The 26,331-nt window shown below is 44.3% G+C and overlaps 1 protein-coding gene across 1 annotated transcript in view; it reads left to right on the top strand.

Moving 5' to 3' along the window:
- Nucleotides 1–278: 278 nt before the first annotated feature.
- The window catches only part of THEMIS (thymocyte selection associated), a 111,490-nt gene continuing 85,437 nt past the window's right edge, over nt 279–26,331 (top strand). The window contains exons 1-2 of the mRNA XM_074946938.1: nt 279–369; nt 21,807–21,965. Of these exons, the coding sequence (XP_074803039.1) occupies nt 279–369; nt 21,807–21,965 (250 nt within the window). The remainder of the gene's footprint in view (nt 370–21,806; nt 21,966–26,331) is intronic.

The raw sequence follows: 26,331 nt of genomic DNA, 5'->3' as shown, positions 1-26,331 counted from the left end.
GCAGTATAAACTTAGCCGTGTCAGTTGATGCCCATTCTTGTGGTATTGCTCAACCTACTCTTGCCCCCCACCACCCCTTGAGCTGCCACAGTGGGAGGAAGTGGCGATCATAGTAAAGAAGAGAAGCGCCTCCCTCACCTCTCCTCCCCACGCCTCCCTCCAGCAACAGAAAGTTTCTGAGAGAAGTCCCAGACTCGGTTCCTGTGAGTACCATGGCGGGCTTCCCAGAAGTTGCTGGCCTTTAGACACCAAATGCATGTGCTGCCTTAACACAGACCATGGCATCAAACCTGACAAAATTCATCCATTCCCTGGATCCAAGAACCCTCCCCAGGGTCCTCCAAATCCAGTCAGGCATCTACTTCCAAGGTGAGTTGCAGACTTTTCATGGGGTGAGGTTCATGGACTCTGTGCTGTTCCCTCACTCTAGAGAGAGGAGATGCTGGGGAACGGGGGGAGGATGGGGAAGGATGATAGCAGCTTGGACCTTTCCAGGGAAAGGAGACACCCCTGTGAAAAGAGAAGTGAAGTTGTAGATGACTTTGGGAGGCTGGCTTGGCTAGGGGTACATTCAGTTACATGTAGGCATATAGGAGACGAGATTTGGAACAGGGCACTTAACAGTTCTCCAGTCCTGGACCGTTACTGGGAGTGCCATAAGTGCCAGGGTACACTTAATCCTGCCTCAGTGCAGGGGAATGCACCAGATGGCTTCTTGAGACCCCTTCCAGTCCAACATTTCTGTGAGTGCTTAGCGCTAATATAAAGCCTTCAACCAAAGGATCTCAAGTCACTTCACAAAGGTTAATTGATTAAGCCTCACATCTCTCTTGTGAGATAGGCAAGTAATAATACCCCTTTTATGCACCAGAGCACTGAGGCAGGGATTAAGAGGTAGGAGTGTGCCTCTCTTGAGGCAAGAAGGAGAAAAGCCACAAACGTGGTTCTGGACCTGTAGATCCTTTAGATGTGCTATGATATAAATGTATCATTGTGATTCTGACATTAACGTCACAGTGGTGATTTTTTGCTGGGTTTTCCCCAAGTATTTGTACTAAGTATTCATGGCATTCCTACTCTTGGGGCTTGTTACTCCACAAAATCCTGATGAAAGGACTGAACTAGCTCCCAAGGGCTTGCACTGGAAGGCAAAAGTCTCGACTGCATATTCTGCATTCATTGAGTGCATGGGACTCTCTTAGGGCTTGTCTACACTGGCAACGTTAAAGCGCTGCCATGGCAGCATTTTAACGCGGCTTTGTAGTCATGGCACAGAGCTGGGAGAGAGCTCCCAGCGCTCTAAAAAACCCAACTCCACGAGGGGCGTAGCTACCAGCACTAAGAGCATGGCTACTGGTACCCAGCGCTGGTGCACTGTCTATACGGGCTCGTTACATCGCTGAAACTTGCAACACTCAGGGGTGTGTTTTTTCACACCCCTGAGCGAGAAAATTGTAAAGCTGTAAAGTGCCAGTGTAGACAAGCCTTTGTCTGGAAATTCCATGAGACAAAGCAGTCAAGAATGTAACAAGACAGAGAAGGGAATGCTTCCCTTCCCTTGGGGTTAAATTCACTGCAGCAGAGGTCCAGGAAAGTCCTTCACTCCACATCAGTCTGTCGTGTTGCAGTGCACAGGAGGGGGTGAGGGTGGAGTTGTCACAAACTCGTGTTAGCTAGGAAGAAATCTCAGATATGCCACAGTGGAAGGGGCTTTTGGGGAATCAGCTGGAGCAGGGGTTATAATATCTGTGCGTCTGCAGATCCAAAAGACCCAAAGTTCTGCAAAGGGTGGCAAGAGATTATATGAGCAGTGGCTGGGTAGAGACTGAGCTGCAGTCTCATAGCCAGCCTGTTGGAGTGTGATGAATTCCAACCTACCAATATGCAAGAAGTTTCCTTATTGGAGGGGAGAAGAGGGAAGGGGTGAATTTCAACTTTAGGGCAAAAAGTTCAGTTATAATCATGGTCTATTGCATGGCATCTTCTCAAACGCTCCTATTTTGACTGATCTAAAACAAAAACACAAAAGTGCTTGCTCCACCTGACAGTTTATTGGGCCTAGAAAATGGCATTCTGGGAAATTAACTCACCTAAAAGTGTCAAAGTCTTCTAAAAATATTATTTTTTCACTCTCTACTATAAAATATGACCCCATTCATTGGCGGCTAAAGCTCTGCATTGAAAAATCCTTTGTCTCTGGGCTGAGAACCTGTGACTCAAGTTCCACGCTGAGATTAATTAAAATCTTGAAAAAAGGGTTTCCATTTGAGCTGGAAAACCCAGCGGAATGGAATCTGTAAATTGAAAGCAAAGCTCCTTAAGGGGAGGAAAGTGAGTAGTGGTGGCAACTATGTAATTCACTGGAAAAGCATGGTTCCTGCCTGGGCCTGCCCCTGGGGAAACCCACATGATGCGGGCTGAGGGCCATTCCATGAGGTTTTACCTTATGGTCTTTCTAACCTCTTAGTCCCTCTGGGAGGAGAGTGTTATTAGCTGACAAGGCCACAGCCTCAAAACGCCACAGACGCTGGGGAGCTGCAGAGAGTGGAAGCTGCTTCCCGACAGATGCCGAGATCTCTGCACGCAAGACTAGACTTACGGTGCTGCTCTCTTTCTGGGCTCGTGAACTGTGCTCCCATATTACCCAGAACTCTCCTCTCCAACAGCAGTGCAGGCGCAGAGTATAAGGAAATGCTGGGATTGGCAACGCTCGCTTACATGCAGCTATCTCCTTCTTTTGGAAGAGATCATGGTGTAATAAGCAGGTGCTCCCTGACTTCTCCTTCCCACAACCCGACCCGTCTTCTGAAATACCCTGGAGCCCCCAAACTCTGGTGCTCAGGCAGGGATGACACCACAGGCTTGGAGGAAAATGGGCACCCATATTATAATAAGTGGACCTGATTCTGTAACATGCTCAGCTTCCTCAACTCCTCTGACTAAAATGGAAGTTCAGGGTGCTCTGCACCTTTAAGGTTTGAATTCACTGAATCAAAAGGTGGAAAAGACCCTCCTTGATCATCTAATCTAGTTCCCTGAAAGTGTAGGATTAATAAACTCCACTGCCCTTTTCACTTTCGAATACTCCCCTCCATACCACATAGTGGAAGAGAGCCCACGGCCCAGCACGTCTATTATGCCTTATACTACATTCTCTGAAGTGAGATGGCAGCCTTAAAGAGAGTCTGATATGTAACGGTTGTCATACTGGTAAGCATGAGGGTAGACCACTGTATACAATGTGAATTTCCAAACGGACAACAGTTCTTTGGTTCCTCACTGGATTTTTGCCCCAGAAGTCCCCACGATCTCTCTTACTGCATTCAATTATACTAGTGATCACAGCATGGCTACTGTGGTAGATTATGGATTTATTACTAACATTGCGAAGAACAAATGAGAGTGGATATGTACAGATTTTAGTAGCTATGATCCCGTTGTGAAGGGGCAAGAGGCAGTTGAGTGCTGTTCAGCTTAGCTTTTCTGGGGCCTTTCATTTACTGTATTGTCGTTTTGAGGGATTCTTAGTACGTTATTCGTACTATAGCTAGAAAAAACTGATGGTCGGTAAAGGAGAGGATTCACTTCAGGCTTAAAATAAACCTATGAAGGACAGTTTACAGCAGAGAGGAAAAATATTTCCAGCGGTTGGGTTTGTGTCACAGCAGCACCAGGTGTATTGTCCAAAAAAGAATGTAGGATTTTCTGATGCCATTTTGAACAGCCATGTAGAATGAAATATGAAGTGAACAAGAATCGTTTAAATCCAATCCTGAGGGGTGTGCTCAAAGATGTAGCAAAGGAAGGGCCAGACTGTGGCCACAAAGCCTCCCGCTGCAGTGTGGATGGGGTAATATGGAGACAACAGGGCTTGATTCTCCACTGCCTTTGTGCCTTTTGGAGCAGTGGATATGAAGTGCTGCTGAATCAGAATTCTCCGCTCACTCTCACGGGAGGTGGCATTCTCCATACACTTCAGCCAGCATGAAAGCACTGCACAAGTCTGGACCTGTGAATCAGCCCCAGTGTCCTTGAGGCAGACTCGATGCCCCTGGGAGTGCAGAGAGAGCAAACTGTTACTCCATCCTCTGAGAGGATGAAGCAGGTGCTTCTTGCACTTGGGAAGCCTGTTTTACTGGCTGTTGCAGAGATAGAGGGCAGGGCAAGGACTGGGAATGCATTTGTCTCTGGCCAGAAGAGGCCATTTGGAAGAGGGAAGGCTCCCAGAGGCCTCTCCTTTGCATTCCCACATAACACTGAGCACAATCTGGTCCTTAGCTTTTAGGCACAATCTTGCCAGATGGATATTTGCACAGGGCTGAGCATTGACAGTATGATCAGCCCTGTACAAAACTGAACATGAAAACAGCCCTTGCCTCAAACAGCTTTAGAATCACCACAGTCAGGCTTAATAACAACCTTTGATGTTACAAGTTGATTTTCATCCATCAAAACCAAGTATTTTACAAAAAAAAGGGGAAATATCTTTATCTCCAGTTTGGAGCTGGGAAAACGGAGGCAGTACCTGGATCATACAGCGTACTTCAGTTCAGTGTTTGTGCTATCATACTTCACTGCCCTAGTCTTAACTTTCAGTGCTACAAACACTGGATAGTTGAACCACTGAAGGAAATGGGAAGGAAGGAGTAAGCCAATTATAATAGCGAGCCAGAGGCTATTTAGACACAAATATCTTGGTGATCAGCATGGATTAGAAAGGAACCACAGGACAGTCTGAAATACATGGCTGTTTAATAGTTCATTTTAATATGTTATTAAAACAGTTGAACTACTGAAACTCCATTGGAAATTGATTTGATTTATTACATGTCTGTCTTTGAATATTTCAATAAATATTAATGTTCAGTGAGCTATAATATGGCCATTGACTTTACTGATAGGATGGCAAGTAGGAGCTTTCACTTTTATGTTGAAAAATTATGTATGTTTTAATTCTGCTATAATTATTTTATGCATAATTGAATTTAATTTTTTGTGGGCTTAATTTAACCAATGTCAGGGCAGTAAAATGTGTCAGACTTTTATCCTGAAAAACATAGAGTTGTCCAGGATGGCTCCTTCCTATTTTTGATACCCAAACGTGCTCCCCAATGCACCCTTAACACACAGTGATTCTTCAACAGTATATTGGCCTTCATCTTCCTCTAAGCGGGAGTGGGAATTTTGCAAGTTTTCTTCTAATTCTTCCATTTGTCTTTGGGCTGGATTTGCCCCCTGCTCCCTACGTGCACATGTCAGTGATGTGGGGTATGGACTTCTCAAAACTGCAGATCTCTGGGGATTTGCCAGAGGAAAGTGACCACTTTATGGACACTCCTTGACTTCTTGCTGTGACTGGCCCCAGGAACAACAGGTCTACTGCATGATCATGGTGCCAGGGGCTCTCCTGATGATGGTTGCCCCCTGGAAACCTAGCAGGCGTAATTTATGCAGCTTTGCCCTATATATTTGCAGTGGGAAGAGGAATCCTGAGGGCCGGAAGCCTCATCCCCAGAGGCTTGGTTGGAACAGAATCGAGGGAGCACACCACAAATGTAACACTACAAGTTCCACAGTCCCCTACAGCTGGGAACTGCAAGTGTAGGTTCCCTGCACTCTTGGAAGTTGTGGGGAAATGAAGTGTCTTGTGGGAGTTCCCCCCCCCCTTTCCCCCCCTCCCCCATGCGTGCACACATACGGAGCTAATGCTCTTTGAGCAAGGTGCTGTGTGGTTATGAGACTGCTCAGCACTTTCAGGCTCTTTATTAGTGGTGATCCAGAAGGTTACTCCATACCCTCTTAACAGCGATATCTAGGACCCCAGTACAAAGCGAGGCACTTAAGTATCAGCCTAATTTTTTAAGCCTGTGAGTAGCTTCATTTTAAAGAATTTAGGTGATCCATAGAGCAACGCCCCCAAACATGCCTGGGCTCATCACTCCTGCTGCTTCTCCTTCATCTCTGTATATACATGCCTGTTGGCTGCCTGCACATTTTCACTTTCAGTTTTGCTGCTGCTGTTCCTGGTAAACACCCTCTTCCAGAGCCTGTGGTGCTCATGAGCTCTTCCCAGAGCCCGGCATGCGAGTGATGCAACTGACCATCAACAAAACCGTGAAACTGATGGCATCGTGTTCTGCCAAATTCAAAACCAGCAAATAAGCAAACTGACTCAAACAGTGGAGAACTTTTCTTTAAGGTCTTATTTGTCTGTGAAATCTAGCAGGGGTTACTTGTAGCAATAGTAGGTAGAAAATAATCAGATGGAAATGTTATTTTTCAGGTTGATGGTAACCCTTTAAGGCAACATGGAGTGGACCAATCCTACTTGCTTTACAAATGTGAAAAGCCAGATGAATCAATGCATGAGTAGAGTTTGGCCAAATATGTCAGCAATAAAATGTGGGAATAAAATAAATAGGATGTCTATTCGTGGCTGTTAAAGAAATATTTTTGTTTTTTAAATATAACTCCAATGTAAACAAAGCCAGAAAAATGTTGATGAAAATAATTAAGGTTGTAGGATTTAAAGTGGGGGAGTGTGCATTTTTTAACAATGGCCTGGGCGTCTACTGAGTTGAATGCTCAGTTGTATCTATGCCAAAAAAACAAAACAAACAAACAAAAATCCTTGCATGTTTTCAACATAAGGAAAGAAATTGCTGACATTTTCTATACAATGTTTACCCTGGCAAATTTGTTTCATTTGAGTACGTAGATAAATGACAAATTTGTCAATGGAACCTGAGATTTCTCTCCCTTGCGAGTCCACTCCTAAAAGGCTCCAAGCACTCTCAACTCCTCTTGATTCAGCCTGTGGGAGGAAAAAGGTTCCAGAGGAACAGCAGAGAGTAACTATTCACTTAGCGGTGTGGATTTTCTGGTGTGATCTGTATTCACGAGACTGCTTGTAAATTTTCTCTGCCTACCATTATAAACTCTGCTCTCCCGTGTTCAGGCAGATTTTAAAGCAAATTTTGTTTACAATAAGATTCTGCAAGAAAAGCACGTTTCAGTAGTTAGTTCTGAATGATAGTAACATCTCACATTTGTGAGTCAAATCTTGCCCACTTTGCTCATGTCATTGACTTCAGTGGGAGGCTTATCCAAATAAGGTGAGTAGGATTTAACCCTAGGCAGCTCCCTTCAGAAAGTTGTGAGGAACAATACAATTTAAGCTTTAGTGGCTAGAACTGTCCCCTCTTGCAGGAGAACCCACATGAGAAGATCCTGGGGGCAGAAAATCTCCTGGAGGATCTCCACAGGGAGATCCTCTCTGCATCATTCTGTGGATTGGGTGGGGGTTGGGGGTTGACCTCTTCGTTCATTAAATAGGCATAGGGCTCAATCAGGTACTCTGCCAATCTCTAGGGTCATCCATATCAAGGTCCTGAATTTCTGCAGCTGCCCTGGACTCCCTCTATTGCCAGCTATATTGTTCCAGCCAGTATGGTACTAATGGAATCCCTCCAGCTGTGGCTGCCCCTGGAACTCATAGGATGGGTGGCTGAGGCTCTGTGGAAAGGATAATAAAGGTCAGGCTTTGTTACCTTTTTCTGCTGATCTTTATTGGGCCAGAGAGGAGACTGTGCAAGGTACTTAAGCACGTCCTAACTATGGGCTTGATCCTGCAAGGCGCCGAATGCTCTGGCCTGATCCAGCAGAGAAAAGTATGCTTAATTTTAAGCAGCTCCATTAAACTCTGAGTAGTTGCATTGATGCTTATAATTAAGCAAGTGCTAAAGTGCGTCGCAGTATCCAACCACTTTATTAATGACCTTCGCACAAAAAGCAGGAGGGTGCTAATGAAATTTACTGCTGATACAAAGTTGTCAGTACAGAGGGGGATTGGAATATTACATGGAAAGATCTGGATGACCTTGAAGTCTGGAGTGACAGAAACGGGATGAAATTCAATAGTACAATGTGCCAGGTCATGCACTTAGGCTCTAGTAATAAAAATTTTAGCTGCAAGCTGGGGTCTCAGCAGTTGGAATTGACAGAGGAGGAGAGAGACCTGCCTATGTGGGTCAATCACACGATTATGTTGAGGCACCAATGTAATGCAGTCATTAAGAAGGCAAATGCGATCCTAGGATTTATCAGGTGAGGCATTTCCAGTAGAGATAGAGAACTGTTAATGCCATTATACAAGGCACTGGTAGGAACTCACTGGGAATACTGTGTACAATTCTGGTCACCCATATTCAAGAAAGATTAATTTAAACTGGAACAGGTGCAGAGAACAGCTATTAGGATGATCAGGGGAATGGAGGGCCTATTTTATGAGAGGAGACTGGAAGAGCTTGCCTTGTTTAGCTTAGCAAAGAGAAAGCTCAGAGAGGATATGATTACTCGCTATAAATATATTGGGGAAGGAAATACCCCAATAGGAGAAGTAGAGTGCAGAGTTATTTAAGCTAAAGGACAATGCTGGCACAAAAACAAATGGTCATGAACAAACTGGGGAGAGAAATTAGAAGGGAGGGATCAGGAAAGGATTTCCACCCGGACCCAAATGTGTTCTGGGAGGATTTTTAACCTCCTTCCTCTGAAGCATCAGGGATGGTCACAACTGAAGATGGGCCAGAGCATTCTCTCTTTCAGGGTGTTTGGCTGGCTCGTTGTTGCTCGTATGCCCACTGATTATCATATGTGGGGGCAGGAAGGAATTTCCTCCCATGTCCAGTTGACAGTGATGTTGCGGTTTTTTTGCCTTCCTCTGTGGGTGAGGATCACTTGCCAGGATTATCTGGGTACATCTCATTTAATCATTTGTCTGCCATAGCGGGGGCCTTGAGCAAGGGTGTGCCTCCATCCCTCCTATTCTCTGCCTGTGGCACATAATGGTCTATTCTCCTGTGGGCTGTAATACTTTGGTCTCCTGTTGGTTGTTGAATTTAGCATGCAGGTGCTGGGTGGCGTTGGTGGCCTGTGACATGCAGGAAGTCAGACTAGATGATCTAGTGGTCCCTTCTGGCCTTAAACTCTGCAGCTCTACAAGCACATGGATAGTTCTATTAAATTTTAATGGGACTACACTCATGCATAAAGTTAGACCTTGATTCAGCAAGTCACTTTTGTGGATTCTCCCTTGGTCCACTCAGTCCTCCCCTTACACCATGCTGCCCAGGTGGTCCAGAGGAAGGGAATAGGAATATTGTCATGGGGTGAATGGACTGCCCTTCTGCAGTCTATCCTGGAGGGGGGCCTCCTCCTTGCTCAGAACTGGGGAGAGAAGCAATCTCATCATATAGATGCTTTAAAAAAATCAAAGAACAGTTACAACTGCTGTGGCTAAAGTTCTATTGAAAGAGCTCTCACCAAAGGCCAAGTGACGTTGCTGGTAGGCAGTTGTGTAACTTTGTTGCAGAAATTCTAACTCTCAGAAGTAAAAATAACAAAAGGTCAAAAATGTTGCATTTGGAGCTGTGGTTTTGGTTGCTCTTTCCTATAACATGGGTGCAGTGTGCATCAAAGGCATGCTGCTGCTTGCAAAGTGTAAGCCCTCCAAATAAAAAGAAAAGGAGTACTTGTGGCACCTTAGAGACTAACCAATTTATCTGAGCATGAGCTTTCGTGAGCTACAGCTCACTTCATCCGATGAAATGAGCTGTAGCTCACGAAAGCTCATGCTCAAATAAATTGGTTAGTCTCTAAGGTGCCACAAGTACTCCTTTTCTTTTTGCGAATACAGACTAACACGGCTGCTACTCTGAAACCTGTCAAATAAAAAGAGTCATCAATCCATCAGGAAAGGAATAAATCAGAAACTGCCGAAGTAGTTTTTAGAGAATTCCATTATGATAGAAATGGCTTAAAGCACTTGGCATTTAAAATTTCACTATATGTAGAAACATAGATCTGCTTCTTTTGTTTTCTAATAGTTTGGTGCTTGCAAAATCAGCCCCTCCTCAGCCAGGGTGGTTAATAGATGGGTGCATGAATGTGTGAGGCCATCTTTACAAATAGAGCTCCCGTTGCAGCTTCGTTCAGACTGGCTGACTCAATGCAATCATTTATTAATAAGGACGCTTTAGAAAGGTCCTATCAAAGCACACAGTGTATTGCTTTGGGAGGAGGAAATGTGCTGCATGACAGAAAGCATGACTGTAATGCACTGGAAGTGAAATTCACCACACAGGGCAGAAGCCATAGAAAACCCTGCGAAATAGTGATTTTTGCTGTGTATGGAGAACATAAGGGTGGAGTGGATGCGCCGAGGATCTCTGCAGCACCCTCTGAATGCAGTGGTGCTGGGCTCCATGCTCTAGGTAGATGAAGATAAGCATGGAGGTTAGGAGAGAGGTGAGGTAAAATAGCTAGGAAAGACAAGATTAGCTCACATTGGGGGTTCACAGAGTTTGCAGCTCCGATTACAGCCTGGGGTGGGAGTAGAGGCTATGGAGGAGCTGCAGGGCTATTCTAGGCCTCACTGGCTAACTTGGGGATGAATTCTGTCCTCTACCTATACTTCCCCACACAAAGATAGTTTACCTGGGCTTAGTGGGACATTGGCTGAATTTCATACTGGACATGTGACTGAAAAAAGATAATGCCTCTACTGGTGGAGATGTATGACCATGTTTACCTACTCGCTTAGCCAGAAGTATAAGACTGCTGAAAAAAGTTTATAAGCCAAAATGAAAACCTTAAAATAGATTTCAAATTAAAACTTTTTGCTAAACCCCACCAGCAGACAGCCCCCATTAAGAATGGATTTTGTTTTACTGACCCTGGGTAGAGATATTTTGTGCACTTTTCTCCTACAGGAGGCTGTAGCAGCTTTAATGAAAACAGTGATTTGAGCTGACCATGTCACACCACAAGGCAGTCTATTGTCATTCTGGCTGAGCAGGTATTCCAGAGAGAGGGTCAGAGGCGGATTATGGATTGGTGGGGCCCTGGGCCAGAGCAAGTGGGGGCCGCTCCCCACCCCTTCCGCCTGCCATCCTCCCCCTAGCCCCTAACACCCCAGTGCTTCCCGCATGCTCTGGAACAGCTGATTGCAGGGGGCAGGAGGCACTGGGAGGGAGGGGGAGGGGTTGACCAGCAGGGCCGCTGGCAGGTGAGAGTGCTGGGGGGAGGGGAAGGTGCTAGCTGCTGGTGGGTGCTAAGCATCCACTAATTTTTTTCCGTGGGTGCTCCATGCCTATGGTCAGGTGGGTAGCTAGTGCACAATGTAATAGTAGGGGAAAGGAAATTTGGGAAAGGACAGCAGGGAAAATCCCTATTCTTACAAAACATGCCGGGGAATCTTTAACATCCGTGCAAAAAAGCCAAGACCGTCTCTCCTCCCTCACCCCAAACCTCCTTTCAGAGAGATCCCACACCACCAGCTGCATGGAATTCAGTTAATCAGTGCATGCTGTTTGGAGGAGAGAGGCTGAATTTGACCCGCTAGAGCTTCCAGCCTATGGGTCCAGAGAGTTAATATCTGATGTTTGGGATAGTAGATTGCACTCTGTGCTGATCTTTGTAGGAGAAAGAACAAACAAATCAGAGATGTTAAGAAACCTGCTATGTACTTGACAATATGGTCCAGTAGAAATAGCCCTGAAGTGGGAATCAGGAAACCTGGGTTTTAGTCTGAGCTCTCTTACAGACCTACTGGGTGACCGTGAGCAAGTCAGGTTACCTCTTTGTGTTTCGATTTTTCTGTTTGTAAAATGGAGGTAACGATAATGGCTTCCTTCATAAAGTGCTTTGAAGTGAATAGATGAAAAAAGTGATGTAAGAACTAATTATTATTAATTGACTTAATTATGGACCTCATTCTGAGACATCATGTGTGCACAGTTCCCATGGGAGTCGATGAACATTTCACTCTCAGAGCAGCTATGGAACTGGGTCCTAAGTGTAAGGGGACTGTTGCCCCCTTACTAACATTCAGTGGGGGTGTTTTAGTTGCTAGCTTCCAGTACGAAAAGGGGGAAGGGTCGATGGGGAATCAGGACCCTGAGACTGACAGCCCTCAGGAACAATGGGGAGAGGCCAATGCTCCAGGTCAGCCTGAATGACAGGGCGAGCAGGCTAATCAGGGAGTCAGGAAGCCAGGGAGGTCCTGTCCTCCGTGTGAGCTGGATTTGCCTGGGTCAGACAGAGTGGGGCCGAGCTAAGGAGAAAGCAGGGGCCCAAGCTAAGCTGGGGAGCAGAGCTGTGCCAGATCCAGAGGGACCAGAAAAGCAGCCCAGAGAGAGCAGACCCTGTCCTGGGAGCAGAGCTGCAGCCCCAAAGCGAGAGGCACAGCCCAGGGAGAGCAGACTTGCCCTGGGAGCAGAGCTGCAGCCCCAAAGCCAGAGGCACAGCCCAGAGAGAGCAGACTTGCCCTGGGAGCAGAGCTGCAGCAACCAGAGCCAAAGGGGCCAGAAAAGCAGCCCAGGAAGCAGGTCAGTGCTGGGAGCAGAGTCACAGAAGCAGCCTGCAGAGCAGCCCTGTCCTGGGAGCAGAGCTGCAGCAACCAGAGCCAGAGGGGCCAAAGAAGCAGCCCAGGCAGCTGGAGGCAGAGCAGCAGCAGCACTGAGACCGAGTGATGGAGCTGGGTCTGGAGCAGTCTGGAGCTGGGTGTGGTGAGCAGCTGGGGAGAGCGAGGGGGACCCTGGGCAGTGGGCCCAGCATAGGGAGACGCCTCAGCCAAGGGGCTCTGCAGGCCAGGCTTGGATCGTAACCCCGATAGGGCGGGGGCGACACTGGGAAGAAGGGTCCTACCACTTAGAGCCTGAGAGCGTGTGGCCACCACCAGAGCAAGTGTCCAACCCACAGCATCCCTGCAGCACCGCCAGGGCCTGAGAAGGCGGCCTGGGACTTACAGGGAACAGACTGTGAACTGCCCGGACATTCCAGAGACACTGTTTGTGGTGATCCCTGCCACAGAGCGGGTTGATGTGTTTCCTTTAACCTTTCTCATTATTCCTTATTCTTTTTAAAATTAATTGTTGATTAAATAACTTGCATTTGCTTTAACTTGTATGTAATGGTCAGTGGGTCAGAGAAGTGCCCAGTGCAGAGAGAGTACCCCGGAGTGGGGACACCCTAGCCCCTGTCCTAGGTGACCACAGCAGGGTTGGTGGTCGAGCCCCTCAGGAATCCTGGGCCCAGCCTTGTTGGGGTTACGAGGACTCTTCCAGACAGGAGAGTGAAAGGGGAGCCCTCAAGGGCAGGGAGGCCACTGGGTAAAGGAAGTGGGAGCGAGGATTCAGATCCTTTCGCTAGCCCACTTCACCCGGGTAGTGCAGAAGCCAGGAAAGTTCCCCACAATAGCGGGACTATTCCCCCGCTTACATAAGCTAGGAGGGAAAAAAGCAGAAATGCAACTTCAATGTCAATTGTTCTAACTTATAATATAAAATATTGATCTCAATCATTCTGTCTCACTCCTCCGTGATGTGAAGGGTAACTTGATTCATCTCATGCATGCATTGTATTTATAATTGGTGTTTTTGAGGGGAAAATAAACCCTACTGTACGTATGAGAGGAAAATCATGAAAAAAACCTACAATAATTTTTATTTAAGGGTACTATTTTAGGAGAGAGAGGAAAAAGCTATTTTGTTTTGGTTTCTTTGATGTGATCACAGCAGCTGCTAATATGGATTGTCAAACCAGAGATGAGCTTATAAAAGGATATAAATGTAGTTTTTGTTGAACAAAGAAGCAATCCAAAACGGTGGTTTCAAAGGCAACTCGTTCTTTAATTACAGCATTCAGGGGCATTGTTTGATCACTGTAAATAGGCTGCCTTATTCTAGCTTTTGCTAAGATGGTTTTGCATTGTATTCTCTCCATCCTTCTTGAGTTGAAAAGAATCAGTCTTTAAGGTTAATTGACTTAAGTTTTCAGTGTATTTTATTCTTTCTTTGTGGTTAAACACAGAGAATTGGCATGCTGACTATGAGTAATGCATGAAATATGACATTTTCCATTTTTTCCATAGGTACATAATATATTATACATGAGGCTCCATGGTGCACAGACAATCAGCTTCAGCAAGGGTTTTCTGATTCACAAAGCTACCCTGAAGGAACTCTGACAATAAAACCAATCCCGCTGGTATTAATAGGAAAAGAATTTTTATTGTCTATTTGAAAACAACTTGGTTCTACTTCTCATCAGCACACATATTTGGTAAAATTAGTTGGATGACAAATCACTAGGTAACATTTTTCTTGCCTAAAATTTTACCCTTATTGTACTAGTCCAAGCAAACTGCCAGGCTAGGGCTAAAATCCGGATTTAGGCCATTTAACTTGAGACAAATACGTAATTATAATCAATTCTATATAGTTGTGCCCAGAAGTGTATTTACGCTTGCAAGGGTTATTTTTTGGGACTAAACAGTGCACATTGGCCCAAATTCTGATCTTCGCTATACTTGTGTAAATCCAGAGCAACTCCACTGAAATGCAAGGATATTCAACAGAATTACTCTGGATTTACACCAATATAACAGATCAGAATCTGGCCCACAGCATCTTATTTGCTAACATCTCCTTGTAGACTTTCACTCACAGCCATTTGTAAGGGTTACATTTGTTCACTTCAGCCATTTGCTTATTGTACTATAAGATCCATGTAATGGTGGCAGTGGGATGAAAACATTGCCAAGAGATGGCTCACATACAGAGGTGACCCCCTTTACACCTGTGTGTCTTGTGCTGAAGATCAGTTGTGTGGAAGAGTTGATGCCCTTAGTGCCTAGAGGGAGGATCATGAGTGGCTGGGCATATCTTATATTTTTCACATATACATCACAAATGTGTAATCTCTTCCTGAATTTTTATTTTACATTAAGGGAAAATAAGAAAGAACAATAAAATGTATCCAGGTGAGAGCACAGTATGTGTCTTTCTTTAACATGCTGCCTCTAATGGAACACAAAAGGGCAATTGTGTCCAGGAGATACCATCTTGCTAGAAATACAAGTGCTGTAGATAACTACCATCATAATGCATAACTACATATCACTTTAAAAAATACAACACACAATCTTCCTGCCGAGTAGTCTAGAGAATGTCATTCATAGCAGTTGAGGGAAGCACTGAAGAAGTACTTGGTCCTGGAACAAGGAGACAAGGAGTCATGGGGATGATGACCAGCAATAAAATGAAGAGCTGGGCTACGCTTTTAGAGTGCAGGAAGTGTATTTTTAAAAAATGCATCAACAAACCAGCTACTTTGTGACACTCTGCTACTGTGTGATGTGTTACCGTAAAGCACTTGGTTATTCCAGGCAAACCACACCAAAATAAATAAATAAATAAGGCTACTGTAATGTCCATCTGGGGCTCCAGTTTTACCACAATGTGATATGGGAGGCTCAGGTACTGGGGCCAAGCTGGAAACCTTCATTAAACAAACCAGTGGAGACCACCCACCTCATACATCTGGAGGTAAAAATTGACAGATGAACCTCATTGTTTTAAGCGTATTCCCTGTCCCCGTCATGAGAGTACCACTAAGTTGGGCCTTTCACTGGGTTATGCATTTCAGCTTAGCTGAAAGAAAGCTTGCTAAGAAGAGGAGGCGAGAGAAGAAGAAATTAATAGCAAATATATTCACAGCAATCAGACTCAGTTTGTGAACAATTATGAAACAAAAGAAAAGGCTAAAAGCCAGATTCTCTTTCATGGTCTGGAACTGAGGGGTTGGAAATTGGCTAAATCTCTCAAGCTACGCTTTCTTCTAGTGGGAGTGGTAAATTAGGACCACCACTAGCTAGAGTGGTTTGGTGTCATAAATATAGAGGAAAGAGTAGCAGCTGTACTGTATTGCCTTACCTGTAAGGGGTTAAACAGTTAAAATAACCTAGTTGGCACCTGACCAGAAGGACCAATGAGGAAAGAAGATACTTTCAAATCTGGAGGGAAAGGATTTGTTTGTTGTTCTCTTTTGTTGTTCCCTCTCTGGACGGAGGGAGACGCCAAGCAGGTACAATATCTCCTGAAAATATATCTGGAATAAGAAAAGGAGTACTTGTGGCACCTTAGAGACTAACAAATTTATTTGAGCATAAGCTTTCGTGAGCTACAGCTCACTTAATCAGATGTATTCAGTGGAAAATACAGTGGGGAGATTTATATATAGAGAGAACATGAAACAATGGGTGTTACCATACACACTGTAACAAGATAGTGATCACTTAAGGTGAGCTATTACCAGCAAGAGAGCCGGGGGGGGGGGGGGGGAGGGAATGTTTTGTAATGATAATCAAGGTGGGCCATTTCCAGCAGGTGACAAGAGCATCTGAGGAACAGTGGGGGCTGGAGGGGGGGAATAAACATGGGGAAGTAGTTTTACTTTGTGTAATGACCCATCCACTCCCAGTCTCTATTCAAGCCTAAGTTAATTGTATCCAGTTTACAAATTAATTCCAATTCAGCAGTCTCTCATTGGAGTCTGTTTTTGAAGTTTTTTTGTTGACAATGTATACCTTCAAATCAGCGGCACTGCTATGGGTACCCGCATGGCCGCACAGTATGCCAACATTTTTATGGCTGACTTAGAACAACGCTTCCTCAGCTCTCGTCCCCTAATGCCCCTACTCTACTTGCGCTACATTGATGACATCTTCATCATCTGGACCCATGGAAAAGAAGCCCTTGAGGAATTCCACCATGATTTCAACAATTTCCATCCCACCATCAACCTCAGCCTGGGCCAGTCCACACAAGAGATTCACTTCCTGGACACTACAGTGCTAATAAGCGATGGGCACATAAACACTACCCTATACCGGAAACCTACTGAGCGCTATTCCTACCTACATGCCTCCAGCTTTCACCCTGACCACACCACACGATCCATTGTCTACAGCCAAGCTCTACGATAAAACCGCATTTGCTCCAACCCCTCAGACAGAGACAAACACCTACAAGATCTCTATTAAGCATTCTTACAACTACAATATCCACCTGCTGAAGTGAAGAACCAGATTGACAGAGCCAGAAGAGTACCCAGAAGTCACCTACTACAGGACAGGCCCAACAAAGAAAATAACAGAATGCCACTAGCCATCACCTTTAGCCCCCAATTAAAACCTCTCCAACGCATCAAGGATCTACAACCTAACCTGTAACCTAACGACCCATCTCTCTCACAGATCTTGGAAGACAGGCCAGTCCTTGCTTACAGACAGCCCCCCAACCTGAAGCAAATACTCACCAGCAACCCCACAACAGAACCACTAACCCAGGAACCTATCCTTGCAACAAAGCCCGTTGCCAACTGTGTCCACATATCTATTCGGGGACACCATCACAGGGCCTAATCACATCAGCCACACTATCAGAGGCTCGTTCACCTGCACATCTACCAATGTGATATATGCCATCATGTGCCAGCAATGCCCCTCTGCCATGTACATTGATCAAACTGGACAGTCTCTATGTAAAAGAATAAATGGACACAAATCAGATGTCAAGAATTATAACATTCAAAACCAGTTGGAGAACACTTCAATCTCTTTGGTCACTCGATTACAGACCTAAAAGTGGCAATTCTTCAACAAAAAAACTTGAAAAACAGACTCCAATGAGAGACTGCTGAATTGGAATTAATTTGCAAACTGGATACAATTAACTTAGGCTTGAATAGAGACTGGGAGTGGATGAGTCATTACACAAAGTAAAACCATTTCCCCATGTTTATTCCCCCCCCCACCCCCCACTGTTCCTCAGACGTTCTTGTCAACTGCTGGAAATGGCCCACCTTGATTATCACTACAAAAGGTCCCCCCCCCCCACTCTCCTGATGGTAATAGCTCACCTTAAGTGATCACTCTTGTTACAGTGTGTATGGTAACACCCATTGTTTCATGTTCTCTGTGTATATAAATCTCCCCACTGTATTTTCCACAGTATGCATCCGATGAAGTGAGCTGTAGCTCACGAAAGCTTATGCTCAAATAAATTTGTTAGTCTCTAAGGTGCCACAAATACTCCTTTTCTTTTTGCGAATACAGAGTAACATGGCTGCTACTCTGAAACCTACCTGGAATAATCCATCTAAACCCACAGAAATTGTAAGCAGGGCAAAGAAATGTGTTAGATTATCTTTTGTTCTGGCTTGTGAATTTTCCTATGCTACGGAGGTAGTTTTATTCCTGTTTTTTTAACTGTGAAGCTGAGCCCAGAGGGGAATCCTCTGTGTTTTAAATCTTTTTATTACCTTGTAAAGTTACCTTTCATCCTGATTTTGCAGGTATGATTCTTTTACTTTTTTCTTTATAAATAAAGGTCTTTTTTTAAGAACCTGATTGATTCAGTGTCCTGAAGACAAAGGGTCTGGTCTGTGCTCACATTGCTAAGGCAACTGGTTGGTATATTATTCTCAAGTCTCCTCAGGAAAGGGGGTGAAAGAGTTTGGGGGGATATTTTGGAGGGATAGGTATTCTAAGTGACCCTTCCCTGAATTTTTGTGTAAATCACTTGGCAGTGGCAGCAATACCATCCAAGGACAAGGAAAGGAATTTGTGCCTTGGGGAAGTTTTAACCTAAACTGGTAGAATATAAATTTAGGGGGTCTTTCACACAGGTCCCCACATCTGTATCTCAGAGTTCAGAGTGTGTGTGGGGGAACCCTGACATCTGTCATCCAGCCCTGACTTTAGAGGGTTGTGGCTGGAGCACCACTACAGTCCAGCTATTCTCAGCTGGTAGTTGGTCTGTTGGGGGCTATTGCCAACTGACATAGTTTGGAAAAGTGGGTGCAGCAGAGAATCTAGCCCTAAAGCTTCAATGAATAAAGAAGATACAATAACAATGTGCTCCCTTTTACTAGCGCATTCATCATAGATTCATTTTGTGGGAGAGGGTCAGAGGTGGATTATGGATTGGTGGGGTGTTGGGCCAGAGGAAGTGGGGGCCCCTCTCCACTCTTTCCGCCTGCAGTTCCCTCCTCCCCCAACACCCCAGCGCTCCTGCCGGGAAAATGGGGTAAGGGCGCTGGGGCTTGCCCCGCTCCCACACCTGGCGCTCCTGCTGGGGAGAAGGGTTGGGACATGGGGGCGCCCAATTTTCCAGGGCCCCCAATTGGGCACGGGCCCGTTGGCCCAGTGGCTAGTGTGCCACTGGAGAGGATAATAGAATTCAGTGTACATATTGCCATGTGGACTGTAATCCAGAGTCATGGAGTTTAAGGCCAGAAGGGACCATCAGATCATCTAGTCTGACCTTCTGTACACCAAAGACCAGCACCCGCACACTAAACCCAATACCCCCGAAGTGTTCTTTCATGCTGTGTCCTCTGGGATTTACCTTTTCTGATGAAAAGCAGTGATGTTATTATCTGTACACTGTACTGTATATGAAGGGTGGTGAGGTTTTTTCCATGAGATAAAGAGGATTACCATTTTCACGGCTGTTTCATCTCGCTCTCTCTAACATGTGCCTATGGAGCACAGCTAAAGCAAGGAGAGCTCTGACACTTCCTCATGTGGTCATTGGAGCATCAGCCACGGTAACCCAGAGAGGTCCAGCAGGGTGTATAGTAGTAGCTGTGTTAGTCAATGTGGTATTGCTAGGGGTGCAAGCAGTGACAGGATTCAGTTTTTGCAGTAAGAAAGACAAATTGTTCTTTTATAGTGAATCAGGGCAGTGACTTTCCTGGTCTTATATATTTAGGGCCAGATTAACTGAGCGTGGCTCAGGGAGGCATAAACTACACCAGCTTGCGCCAGATTGTTGTTTGTGTTGCAATAGTTTCTAAGGACCATAACCATAGATGAGGACTCCATTGTGCTAAGCCCTGTACAAACATGTAACAAAAAGACAGTCCCTGCCTGCAGAGTTTACAAGCTAAGTAGAATGGCCCTCTGCATCGCAGGGGGGAATTCACTGTGAGGAAGTCCTGGCAGTACTGCAATCCCCACCCTCTCTCAGTGCTGTGTGAGTGTAAATGTACTTCCCTGTTCTACCTGAAGAGAGAAAATATTGCTTCATCCTGCTTCCCCTTGCAGGAGCAGAAAATCAGTCCTGCACATGCTCCCTGTGAGGAGGTGTCTGAGGATTGCAATCCTGTAATCACTGGAGAAGTACACTACAGGAGCAATCTCGCCTTCCTGCCTCTGAAGGCACCCCATAAGATGAGGATGTTACTGGGAATAGAATGGTTTCTTTGGGTATGTTTTCACTGCAAAGTTCACCCAGGCTCTTACTCAGGTGTTACCCGTAAACCATCTCCCATCCACACCCTCTTGGCTGATTTTGGTGGTGCTTTCGTTCCAAGCTAGCTGGCATGGCTGGGCGTATAGATAAGGCTCAAGCCTGCATGAGGCTGTCAGAGTGGCTGGTAACCCATGCATTCGACAGTGAGGATGCAGGCTGAAGTAAGCAAGTGCTCTTAGTGCCCCAATGCCTTCCCACCATTCTACCCCTCCCCCCCATATGCCCAGAAGGAAAAGACAAGGTTTCCCATATTTCACTGGTCAAGAACCATAGAATGGCTAAGCCTGCAGCAGCACAAAGAACCATGGGATATGCCCCCAGAAGTCCTAGTGACACACTCCAGTGAAGACACCCCCTTCATACTTCGAACCCAGGTCCATGGAGGTGGGGGAAGTGTTATTTCCTCTGCTTGCCCAATATGTGCTAAAGGACGTAGGGAGAGCTCTTTTTTTGGACTCTCCTCAGCTCCTGGAAATTATTTTGGGAGCCAGCTCACCCCACCTCAGTGGGCTTTCATATTCCCAGTGAGAAGAGTAGGGGAACCTTCATTTCTAAGGGAACTTTGAATATAGCCTTAATTATGGAGATGCTGCCACTTCTCCAATGTATCTTATTTTAGCTTGCGCTTTTATCCTCCTCTTAGGGCTCAATACTGCAATCACCTACTACCGAATGTAGTGCTTATTACCAAGAGGAGCACCATAGGTTTTAATGAGACTACTCATGGTAGTGCATGGTTTCATCACTGAGTTCTTAAACAACGACACCTTGAGACTGCAGTCTATCTATGAGTTCACAACGAAACCCTGTACTGAGTGAGAGGTGTTTATTAGCCCAGGATATGGTTATGACTTGGATGCAACCTTCAGTCACTATGAAGAGAATGACACTGCTAATAGGTAGTATTTTTGATATAGCTGTGAAGTTGAGATGGTCCTTCCCCATATGGTGGCCACCAGGTTGATGAGTGCTGCAGGCAGTGGTAAAAATCAGAGTAGAGATTTGTGTTCTGCACTGCTACTGAAATTTACTGTACAGTTGGGGGTCCAGATTGTATGATATTCCTACTCTCTGACTGGCTGAGACCATTCTATTTCAATGTAAAAAGATTGAAGGGCTGATCTTTTTAGGCTCTTTTCTCTTCATAATGGTATGTTGAAATGCTATTGGGAACTACATGGATTACATGCACAGATGCAGCTGATCCAGAGTGCACTGAAGTCAAAAGAAAGCTTTCCCTTTACTTCAATAGCCTTTGTATCAGGCCCATGGAGAGGAAACTCCATTCTTTTTAATATTATGTATCCTACAGGAAATACTAGGATCCTATCCCATATAGCGTCTTGTATATACCCTATATCCCAATAGAGTAAATTTTGATCTTAGATTGATTTTGATCTTTTGGTCAGAAATTATACCGAAGGGGGAAAAAAACTAGGGAGAAAACCTGACGGCAGGGTCTGTAATACTGAGAGGGAGAATGAAAACCAAGTAGTTGTGGAAGATCATGTAAGTTTCACATAACTGATTTAAATGGCTTTTAGTATCTATGCAGAAGGAAATATTCCAAGAAAAGCAATACGGGTATTTTAAATCGTGCTTAAAACTTGTGTACCATCTTTCTTTCCTTTTGTGTTTCCTAAGGCTCCGTTTATGAAATGTTTGGAAATGAATGCTGCCTGCCAACCGGAGAATTGATTAAAGTTACTGGGTTCAAAGTTAATAAGATCATTGCAAGCATCTGCGAGAGTAATGAAGACAACCAGTGCTCAGCCAGAATTGAATTGCCCCTGAATTTTCCAGGTACAGTATTTCATGAATATAGGTTACTGAAGTTTTATAAACCCCATTATCACCTTTATCTGTTCTATTCTTATGATGTACATGAATGATGTCTGTTGAGGTACCCACTAGGATGCCAAAAAATACAGTCATAATAGATGGCACTAGATAAAAGGAACTAATTTTTAAATTTTACTTTGTGTGACTCTCATGCTTGAATAAGAAATAATAATAATATTAAAAGTGGAGCTGTAACACTGCTTATACCTAAGGTTGTCCAACAGAAGACTCATTATGAAACTCTGTTTTCAGTTACTTATGACTCTGCCAGACTTCAACTGTTCGGGCTGAAATTTTCCATGCCAGGTGTCTTCTTGAGGCTAATATTTATTTATTTATTTTTGGCGTCTGCAAAAATGGTTGAACCATTTCTGAGAATGAGATTAGGGGAAAATATGGTGTTTTGTCAATGTTGAAAAAAAATTCTTACTACTGTTTGGTTGAGAAGTTCTGGTGTCCCCGTGCTTTGGATCAGGGATCTGAAATCTGGCAGGCGTGGCCCTGGCCTCAGGGATGGATCTTGTGTTTTTTCCCCACAGAAGCAGCACCAACATCTGGCCAAGTTAGCAGCCTCTGAAAAAGCTAAGCTCACACATGCTCAGAAGAGACTTCTTAGAGTTTGGCAGCTGCATTTCCCAAAGATTCCATCTCTGGTGACCATATTCAAGCCCTTCATAGCTCCTACCTGCTCATCAGACCACACGCACTCCATCCCAGAGCTGCAGGCGCTCAGCAAAACTTTCTCTGCAATTACTATTCCCAGTTGCTATGGGCTGTCCTAGTGCCAGGAACCAGAACTAGAGCAGAGAGACTGTCTCTCCTGTGCTCTTAGCGCCTCCACTGAGGGGGCCCAGGCACAGTGGAGGAGGAAGCAGCCAGATTCAAATTCAGAAGGGATTGGACCTGGACCTGGGGCAAGGAGGGCCATGGAGGAAGTAGATTAAAAATGGGACTTGGTGGAGGGGGAGGGGAGGGAATTGTAACTGGTACTGGGAGATGGCAGGGGGAACACTGGGAGTGACTGTGAAACAAGGGCTGATGTGGAAACTAGGGGGTCAGTGGGAGGGGCAAGACTAAGAGACGGGAGCGGGGAGTGGGCACTGAGACACACTAGGCAACTGGACTGGGAGCCAGAGCTTGAAAATCTTGTGCTTTTTAAGTCAGTCTCATGTTTTTGGGGGGATCTGACTTGTGTTTTAAATGCATGGGGTAGTCAGTACTGGCACTGGTTGAATTCAGGGAATCAAATTTACACTTGGTGTTAGAGAGTTGCATCCTTTTACACCAGAGCTGAATTTAATCCTGGGGGGTCTAGCTCAGTGGTTTGAGCATTGGCCTGCTAAACCCAGGGTTGTGAGTTCAATCCTTGAGGGGGCCATTTAGGGATCTGGGGCAAATATTGGGGATTGGTCCTGCTTTGAGCCGGCGGTTGGACTAGATGACCCCCTGAGGTCCCTTCCAACCCTGAGATTCTATGATTCCTCTGACTCTACTCCAATCTTCAGGGAGATCTGAAAACTCATTCCACCAGTCTATTTGAGAAAGGAACTTGGGTTCAGACAGGAAAGAAAATCAATTTCCACTGGAAACATAAATCCATTATGTTGAGCCTTGTGAGACTGAACTCATATCTACTAACACCACTTTGCACAGTTACACCCTAGGTGATGGGTTGTGCTAAACTCAGCAGCGTAGAAGGTAACGATGAAACCTCGTGTTAGTCTAAGAGAGAAAACGCATTATATACCTACATTTGGGATCTCTTCTGGTGTACATTGTACTGAAATTTTGGTTCACTGGTCTAATTTTTTTCTTCTATAAAAACAGATTCTATTGTAAAACACCAAACAGTCCCACTCATTACCATTATTGTTTGACTATACAATTTTTCCTTTTCTAAAATTCTGGCCTGAATGAAATTATGTTAAATGCTCTTGGCTTACTTTCCCTCACAGCACATAAAAGTCTATGCTGTATTTGAGTTACAGTTCCTTTTTAAAACTCTATCATTGGCTTATTTTGGAATTAATATTATTTAGTTCACCAGAACTCTTGTGCTGTGCTTCTAGCAGTCTTCTGGCTCCTTGTGGCAAAGAGCAAACTTTTTGTTATGTTCTTTTCAAGTGCCATTCATTGTGAATTATCATTTGCACCCCATGAGCCTGCTTATCCTCTCTCTTTGTGCTGGTGTAAATGAGGAGCAACTCCATCCAAGTTAAGAGAATTAGACTGGTAAAAAATTGATGCATTTGAGAGAAGAATCAGGCCCACTGGCTTTAAATAATTTTTGCTCTTTTTCTTTGTGAACATTTCTGGTGTTTGTCTGCACAACTCTGTAGAACTCCTTATTTCTTTTCCAGAAAATCTGATTCCTGATAAAGGCCTAATTTGACCCTGGTATTAGCAAAAACTACTGAAAACATGAGTTCATATCTGTTATTTCATTTTATCCTCATTCTAATTTGTCTGTTCATGCTTCAGAGGATCAGTCTATTCTTTCTGTGCTTGCACACTGGACAAAAAAAATCTTATGCTGTTGTTAGTCGCTTGAATAGCTACATCCAGCAAATATTTCTGAACTACTCTTTTCATCATGAACAACTTGGTGAAGGCTGACAGATTTCATGACACCTGAACTTGGTCCTACTGTTAATGTTTTCTTTGTGCTCTTTAGTCTGCGTACGTATTTGTAGATTCTCTGACTGCTTACAAGACCTGTAATAGTTTCAGAGTAGCAGCCGTGTTAGTCTGTATTCGCAATAAGAAAAGGAGGACTTGTGGCACCTTAGAGACTAACCAATTTATTTGAGCATAAGCTTCTGTGAGCTACAAATAAATTTGTTAGTCTCTAAGGTGCCACAAGTCCTCCTTTTCTTTTTGCGAAGACCTGTAATAGTTTCCTTTTAATAATAATCTTGATTAGCATTCTCACAAAAAGAGGTTAGCATTGTTATCCCCATTTTAGCTAAGGGGCAACTGAGGTACGTAGAGATGTAACTTGCCAAACATAACACAGTATATCAATGGCAGAGCTGGGATTAAGCCTAATTCTGGTTATTCACTTATAATAGAGAAATGCTACTGAGTTCAGTGGAGGGCTTTGGCCAATATATTTGCAAATGCATTCTAAACTTGTACTTTCCATTACTTGTAACTTTCTCCCAGCCCCAAAAGTTCCCTTCTGGGAAATGTACATGCCTTGATTTCTGCCAAAATGTGATTATATTTAGAAAGTCTAAGTGAAGTTGATCCAGCCATTTTTTATGACACGGATGGAAAAAAATGTCTATTGACACTTTTTTGCACTCAGCCTCAACGTCTGAAGTTTAGAAACTTAACTTTATCATATGTCTCTTTCTCATAAGGAATTGTTGCTATATTAAGTATGAAAAACATCTGGATTGTAATTTATAATGATTTTAATAAGGTTCTGGATAGCCGTGGATAACAGATTTAAAAGAAAATTCCTGGTAAAAAAAATGAACAAATATATCAGAGCAAGCAAAGCATTATGAGAAATCATCAGTGCATGAAGCTAGAGAAGGATTGCTGTTGTTTTCACTCTTCACAGCAGAATAAAATTTCTAATATTTACCTCTTATCTGTAGAGAGAGAGACATATGGAACCTTACGTACTCATAAACACAAGCAGGTGGTTACTAGGTAACATTTAATTCATGGGCATAATCAGTATAGGAGCAACATGCACAAGTCCACAGAGTTCTTTTAGCTGTCTGCTCGAGCATGCTGTTACCAAAATTAAGAAAACCATCAGAATGAAAGATAAAGATTTTTCTCCTCCCAACCCTGAAGGAGCATGAACCCAAGGGGCTAATTGGATCTCTAGTTTTGTGTGATTAAAGGTTATTAATTACTGTTTCATATAAAACCTGCTTTTTGACATGAGGATATTCATCAGTTTCATGGTACCAAAGCTGAATTCCAAATAGCTCAGCAGTCCCGGGAAATTTAACATAGCACTAAGTTCTGCCTCAGACTGATAGAGGGGAAAGGGATCTCTTTATTTGTGGTGACGATCCTTTCCGACTCCCTATATATTGCCAAAGAATTCCCAGACAGAGATGACTTTTAATCCTAGTTTATAAAGATACTCCTGAAGAGCATAGCTTTTGCCTTTGGAATACAACATATTGAAATAGCTTGTATTTTTTCAAAAACTTTTCATAGGAATGATATCCCTGTTCCCCTCATCCCCAACATTTACAGGGGGATAATGCCCCTCTTGCTCCTGCAGCTTACTTGCCTGGAACATTGGCTGGATGATAGTGTTGTCTTTGTGACTTACTCCCTCATCAGGACCACATCC

Source organism: Natator depressus, chromosome 3, assembly GCF_965152275.1.
Source record: "Natator depressus isolate rNatDep1 chromosome 3, rNatDep2.hap1, whole genome shotgun sequence".
In the NCBI taxonomy this organism is placed as follows: Eukaryota; Metazoa; Chordata; order Testudines; family Cheloniidae; genus Natator; species Natator depressus.
This window is presented reverse-complemented; position numbering and strand designations above follow the sequence as displayed.